Raw genomic sequence first — 7,198 nt, 5'->3', positions numbered from 1 at the left:
ATCGGTAATCATCTTTTTTTGAAATGTTTCCACTTTTTCTGATCTTTTTTTTGGATTCTTTAGTTGAGGATTATTAATAAAGTTAGGTTTAACATATCCTAGGTGGAAACACACATTTTCAAAGTTTTCGGATTGAATTATTGTGATTTTCTTTGAAAAAGTGGTCAAATTGGAATTACCGATAGGGTTTCAGTAATTACCGATGGAACCGTTGGTAATCTTTCCAGCAACTTAATTTACAACTAATATTGATTACCGACGGTTCCATCAGTAATTACCAACAACCCATCGGTAATCATGCAATTGAAAACTCAAAAACAATGATAGTGGCAATTTCTACCCTCTATTTAATCCTGTTGATGGATTGAATGCCTGATTCAAAAATAAATTTGGTTTTGGGGTTAAAACCCACTAAACTGATAATTATTTAATGAACAATTTGCCAAAAAAGGTTCTGAGAACTCAGATTTTCATCACCATCTAACACTAAAAGGATAGAACATATGTTCTTAAGCACCACTAGATCCATACTTCTTCCAAAACATAATCAGCTGTAAATTATCATAACCAACAAGAACGCCATCACCTGCAACACCTACAACTGCATGGAGAATGTTAGCACTGGAACCCTTAAAGAGAGACTTAGCAACCTCGTTCTTCAAAATTTGAGAGAACTGCACTTCACTACTTCACCAGAGGTCATCATCATTCCTTTGCGAACAGTGTCAATTGGATAGGATATGCAAAACCCACACCATTGGTAATGAGCCATCGATCAAACCATTGAATTGTCTTTCTCCTCCTTTCTTTGCAGCCTTAGCATCATTAGCTAAATGTGTACGAGCATAGTTCAATGAATAGACAAAGAGAAGGGAAAAAGCACCAGCAACACCTCCTGATGCCTCCTGATGCCAAGTTATCAGCAAACCATTTCTAATAATTATCCCTGTTTATGGGAAGAAGGAAGAAAGGGGCAGGGATTTGGGATTTAGAAGGGATTTGGGTTTGTGGTGTGGACTTCTCGAACAAAAAAAAAAAAAAAAAGACACTTAAGTCATTTTTAATTTTATCAAGGATAAAATAAGTATAAGAGGGTAGATAAAAAAAATTTGAAAGAAAGAGGGTATATTTCATTAAGCCCTCTTTGAAAGGGACATTGGGCCAAATTCCCCAATTGTATTTTGTAGGCAAGTCAGCATAAAGTGTAGTAACAATGGTCTATGATAAAAATAAAAAATAAAAAGCTGTATAATGAATGAAGGACAATGATTTATAAAGTACAGTGGACAATGCCATAATATTAAAAAATGTTGGGCTAGAGTGGGCTTGTTCGTTAGGCCCATAAATAGTATCAGCCACAGTACAGTAAGCCCATAATTTTTGAATTCTTCTTTATTCTTACCCCTGAGTTTTAAGCAGAGATGGAATTTGTTCACTTTAACGGGCCTCATCTCAGAACCTCCCACTGGTAATCTTGCAATATTATGTGGTGGCTTTAATCTGTGGCCCAAATTTGATGGGACAATATTTATAACATGATCGATGGTCAATAATGAACATATCGGCCTTTTACAAGGTCCAAATTAAAATCTTATCTGCCACTAGCTTGAAGATAAGCCCAATAATCTTTTTTCATTTTTGCCGAAACAAAGGCCTAGTTTGGGAATCTCTATTTTGTTGGCCAAAACTAGGCCCAAACCTATCTTTGACGGAGTCCAAAGTTTTTTGTGGGCCCAAATTTGATGGCCAGAACATGAGCCCAATACTAAATAAACCAATAAAGAACATATTATAAGCCCAATAAAATTAATTGGCAACTACTCCATAACATAGGCCCAATGGCCCATCCCAAAGGACCCAAAATTGTTGACCTCTAGCCCAAATTTGATGGGCCCAACCTAAGCCCAATATCAATATTGGTACATGATTGAGCACCAATAATGAACATATCGGCCTATTATAAGGCCCGAATTAAAATATAGGGGAATTTGGTCCAATACCCCTATTAGAAGACCCTTAAGGAAATTTACCCAGTCGGTTCTCAATCTTTTTCTTTTGCCCTCTTATTTTTCAATATTCCTAAAGTATCCTTTTCAAATATCAAAAGAAAAATAGAAGGAAAATGATCCATTTTTCCCTTGAACCAGAACGAACTATGAAGAAAAGATGAAGACAAAATAGCTCTAAGATCTCTTCTCACTCTCTCTCTCTCTCTCTTTTTTGGTGCGATCCCGTCTCTCTCTCTCTCAATCATTGGTAAGTTTATCTTGTTAAAATTTTTGGGTTTTAGTTCAAGGGTTAGGTTTATTTGAGATTATTTGTTGGGTTTGTTCACGTTCTTCATTTTTCATTTATCACAAACTTTGATCCTTCTCCTAGTAATCCTTCTCTATTTGTAATTCTTCTTTTGGTAATCATTTCTCTATTTCTCTTTTCAAACCCACCTATTGTTTGTTTGTATGCATCTGTCAAAATCAGATTTGAAGTTCTTATTGGGTTTCTCTTTTTTTTTTTTTTTTTTTTAGTGAAATCCTTTGGTGAGTACAGAGAAAGAGGAATTAAGCAAATAACCTTGAAGAATTGCACAAGATAATTCATGCTGTCATCTGTGCTGATCTCACAGTGAAGAAATCTGATAAAGAACCACCCCAGGACACTATAAACGTTTATGGTACACCTCCCCGCACTTCTTTGATCAAAAATTCAAAACCCACCACTTATTGGTCGAACATTTTCTCAAGGCTTTACAATTTTTGTTTCAATCTTTTATTGCTATTTTATTTTTTGATTGCAGGCCCCATTTTAGGTCATTCCCCCCCCCCCCCCCCCTTTTTTTTTTTTGTGAGAAAAGACTAAAAGAACCATATTAATGGTAGTGAATAGAGAAACGATAAAAATAAACAAGCAGCATCCCATTTACTATTTCATTCTTGCTAAAACTTATATGTTTTCTTAAAGTTTAAATTTTTGTGAGGTTGATAATGATTGAATGTTATCTGGTCTTGTGTTTGAATGTCTTAACATTATATAATGTTGTCTAGCAGAGAAGATATTTAGTTTAAATCCTAAGCAAATACCTACATATTTAATTTTGCCTAACATATGTGTTGGAAGTGGAGTGAGAAGATGGAAGTGAGGAAGAGACTGAGAGACTTAGAAGTGAAAAAAGGTCCTGGGCACAGTTGGATCGAGCTTAACAATAGAGTTCATGGATTTTCTGTTGGAGATAAAACTCATCCTCATTATACCATGATAGATGCAATTTTGGAGTCCCATGAAGATTCTCCCCGGGTCTTATTCCACGCCTAATGATGAAAAGGGAGTCGGCGTGGTGTAAAGTGAAGATTGAGGGAAGTAAAGTAAAATTCCCTTCTGGGGTATTCCGTAGCTACCATTTCACTAGCTCTAGTATTCACTGGCTTTCAAGGAATGGAATATTATCAAGCACCCTTCACTATTTTCGATAGTATTCATGGTTCTACCTTTTTCTTAGCAACTGGCTTTCATGGTTTTCATGTGATTATAGGTAATCTTTTCTTGATCGTATGTGGTATTCGCCAATATCTTGATCAACTGTGAACTAGTGAGTCAAAATTACTTGTGTCTGTTAAGCTACCATGTAGCTGCATTGTCAAAGTTCTCTATATCGATCTTTGTTCTCTTTTTGCAGAAAGAATAATATATAGATATGTGCAGGATGTAAACCTCACCATATGCATATGGGACATGAAAGACTCTTGTATGATCAAACTTTCTCACTCCACATCCATACATATCTTTTAAATATTAATATATAGATATATGTGGGAGTAAATGTGTTTACATTACAATTGTTGCTTGTTCAATGCATCTTGCTTTCTGTAAAGAGCTTCATCTCTCAGCTAAAATATACTGTTATGTCTGGCTAAGACAAGCTATGATTTTTTTTCCCCTCTCAAACCTTGGCAAAACAAAACATGTACATATTACCTTGTTTTTATTCTATACGTGTGAGTTGGTTCAACTTTACATTTTCTTACATTAGATTACCATATCATATGCATATATATCTATACACACACTTGAAGTAGCTAGGCATATATGTATATATTAACTCTATTGTCCAATCTGATTATGTTTCTATGCCAATAATGGAAACTCATTCTAATATTATCTTATCATAATCTCTTTGATCATGTTTTAATCATAATCTCATTAAGCATGTTTTATTAGCTGTGTATCTATCTTTGATATGCTTGGAAATTTACTGTTATTTAGATGCTAGCAGAATATATACGACAAGTAGAGAACTTTTTACTAAAATTACTACTTAAAAGGCTTACCTTCAAATGCCTTACAGTCAAATCCTAGATATTCTTATTTTTATCTGTCATATTTATTTATATATATATATATATATGTATGTATAGATAGGAGATAGTATGTGTTTCTTGATCAAAGAAATGGAATTGTCTCCTTTGAAAGTCGAATTCTTATTGAACATGGGCATGGAAGGCCATTGGAGAATGCCATGCATGCTTTTTTGTTACTGGTGAACTTCAACATCAGTATTAGATTTGTTACATGTGTTTATGGTGTGATGAATGATTATGGGGGTCTAATCCCCCTCATTTTATTCTTCTTTCTTTGGTATAGAAACAATGAGCTCCAACTTACTTTTTTGTGCCAATATCTGTGAACTTGCAATTAATACAATGTCTTTAATAAATGCATTTTGTGTATGACTTAACATGTAGATAACGAGCATGTTAGAGATAATTTGGTTATATATGCTAAATGCTGAGTTATACTGATAATATGCAATTTTGGTTATATATACTATGTATATTATAACTATTCTATTTTGTTCTAATTTGAGATTAAACTACCTTTAGTTTCTCTTTGTAGCTAGGTTTGATCATATAACATTAAGGGAAAGAAAAAAAAAGTTAGTTACTTGGTTACATGAATGACTTTCTTTGTTTGTTTTTCCTTTTATAAACAAAGAATCCGACGATAGTTGCTCTCTTTCTTTGTTTAACAGGTTCAACTTAAAGAAGCTCACATATAAAGAAAGGAAGAACCAGTTAATTGAAAGATTGACTAAATTTAGGCAGTGGCATAAATTTTCAAAGGTACATAGCCTAAATTTTTCTCCCTAATTTTGTCTTTATTTTTGATGAAGTATGGAAGAATGTGAATTTTTTATGCTGAGGAATGTGGATTTTGTATGTTGGAAGAATTATATGTTGTGTTTTTTTGTATGCTAGAAGTATGGAGATTGAAGACTGAATTGTGGAGAATAGAAATTGAAGTTTTGGAAGAATTATATGTTTTGTTTGGTTTTTTAATTGTATATTCTATTTAACTTGAAGTTTTATTTTGTTTATTTGCATTACAAGGTCATATGAATGGTGACATTGACATATTCTCCATCAACTAGCTAAAGCAAAATTCTAAGTAAATTAGCTCATAATGTATATCACGTGTGCAATATCTTTGTCCCCAAAATTCATATTTATGTAGACTCACATATAATGTGCGTCATAGTTTTGTTCACATATTGTTTAATATATTATGTAAGTTATTTCATATATTCAAAGTCTAAATACACTACTATATCTTGGTTGTTTACTTTTTCTTTTTTTTTTAAATTTAAAGCATTTTACCCTCCTAATGCAGCTCTCTTATGTTAACTATGATTTGGAGGAAATGGATTTTATTATGTCCATGACAGAAAATAACTTGATGACCTTTTGCTTTATTCTTTTATATGACATTCTCTAAATTATTACCATGTAGTTTTGTATGTTATCGGTGTTTGATTTGTTTACCTAAAGAGCTTTTCTTTTATGTTGTCTAACCTTTTTGGATAAACTTTTCTTGGGGAACATGGATAGAACCTTTCTTTATCATAGTGTTGGGAATGAGGAGTGTACTTGATTAGGCTGGTAAAATTTCTGTCTGAAAGTCTTTGCACACTTTTCAACTTATTAGAGTTGATTTTCTCTAGATTGCATCATTCATTTCATAAGCACCCTTATTTAGTAGTCACTGAAGCATATTATTCATTTAAATTTGACAGATAATGCACATGCCGTATAGAGAAACCTAGCTTTCCTTGTGTCCATGCAATTGCAGCATGTAAGCATCGACATATTTCTCCATATATCCTTTGCTCGGTGCATTACTTAGTTGACTCACTCCATGACGCATATTCGGAAACCATATATCCACTTGAAGATAAATGTCAGTGGCATGCTCTAGATAATGTCATAAACCAGCTTGTACTTCCACCTAAGATTGGCAAACAGTCAGGAAGACCAAGAAAGAAGAGGATTCAATCTCAAGGAGAGGAGCATCAACAAGATAGATGAGGGAGGTGCAAACAGATTGGTCACAGCAGCTGATCATGCTCAGCCATCATACCTCTTGATAGCACTACCAACCAATAGCACCATTCAACTGAAGGACCATAAATCGCTCTATGCTATATTAAGACAATGGGGGCATGTTATGTAACGTGTGTTTTAGCATAATAGACGTTGGTTTTATGTGTTGTTTTGTTGGAAAAGTCATATGTCGTATTGTGTTGATAAAATATCAATGACCCTAAACAGAAAAAACTCCAAAAGTTTGGAAAAAGTTCTCAAATTGGCAAAAATATTTGATTACCATAGGTTTCATCGGTAATTACCGAAACCCCTGTAGTAATCACATTTTTCCACAAGTCCCCTAATGTGTGTTAAATGCAACAACATGCACAATATACATTCTTCAATGATCCTAAGGAGGAAAAACTCCAAAAGTTCTGAACAAATTCTCAAATTGGCACAAAAATTTGATTACCATAGGGCCTTCGGTAATTACCGATGAAACCTACGGTAAGCAATTTATACTTACTGGAACAATTACCGTAGAAATCATTGGTAATTACCGAAACCCCTATGGTAATCACGTTCGACAACTTTTTTGGCCCCCACAAGTCCCCTAATGTGTGTTAAATGCAGCAACATGCACAATATACATTCTTCAATGATCCTAAGGAGAAAAAATCCCAAAAGTTCTAAAAAAGTTCTCAAATTGGCACAAACATTTGATTACCGCAGGGCCTTCGGTAATTACCGATGAAACCTTCTGTAATCAATTTATACTTGCTGAAAAAATTACTGTAGAAATCATCAGTAATTACCAAAACCCCAATGGTAATCACATTCGA

The 7,198-nt window shown here is 33.9% G+C and overlaps 1 protein-coding gene and 1 long non-coding RNA gene across 3 annotated transcripts; one reads left to right on the top strand and one right to left on the bottom strand.

Moving 5' to 3' along the window:
- Positions 1–509: 509 nt before the first annotated feature.
- LOC132800054 (ADP,ATP carrier protein, mitochondrial-like) lies at positions 510–1,451 on the bottom strand. The gene is made up of 3 exons (XM_060812952.1): positions 1,365–1,451; positions 756–905; positions 510–656 (listed from the first exon to the last, which is right to left on the bottom strand). The coding sequence occupies exons 1-3, from the start codon at positions 1,449–1,451 to the stop codon at positions 510–512; spliced, it is 384 nt and encodes a 127-aa protein (XP_060668935.1).
- Positions 1,452–2,117: 666 nt separating this feature from the next.
- LOC125419610 (uncharacterized) lies at positions 2,118–6,631 on the top strand. Of its 2 annotated transcripts, none has more exons than XR_007238468.2 (4): positions 2,118–2,256; positions 2,526–2,671; positions 5,024–5,114; positions 6,065–6,631. It is a non-coding gene; the product is annotated as an uncharacterized LOC125419610 (long non-coding RNA). The 2 variants fall into 2 exon arrangements; XR_009634929.1 differs by having other exon boundaries at positions 2,526–3,739.
- The last annotated feature ends 567 nt before the right edge of the window (positions 6,632–7,198 follow it).

This window comes from Ziziphus jujuba, chromosome 11 (assembly GCF_031755915.1).
Source record: "Ziziphus jujuba cultivar Dongzao chromosome 11, ASM3175591v1".
NCBI lineage: Eukaryota > Viridiplantae > Streptophyta > Magnoliopsida > Rosales > Rhamnaceae > Ziziphus > Ziziphus jujuba.
Note: the sequence above shows the minus strand (reverse complement) of the source record. Positions and strands in the feature narration are given on the sequence as shown.

Excerpts from the sequence above, each read along its gene's own strand:
- LOC132800054 (XM_060812952.1), bottom strand. The coding sequence starts at position 1,451 with ATGAGGCCCGTTAAAGTGAACAAATTCCATCTCTGCTTAAAACTCAGG. Across the intron at positions 906-1,364 it reads TCAAAAATTATGGGCTTACT|GAGGCATCAGGAGGTGTTGC; the intron begins GTACTGTGGCTG and ends ACTTGGCATCAG. Across the intron at positions 657-755 it reads TCGATGGCTCATTACCAATG|AACGAGGTTGCTAAGTCTCT; the intron begins GTGTGGGTTTTG and ends CAAATTTTGAAG.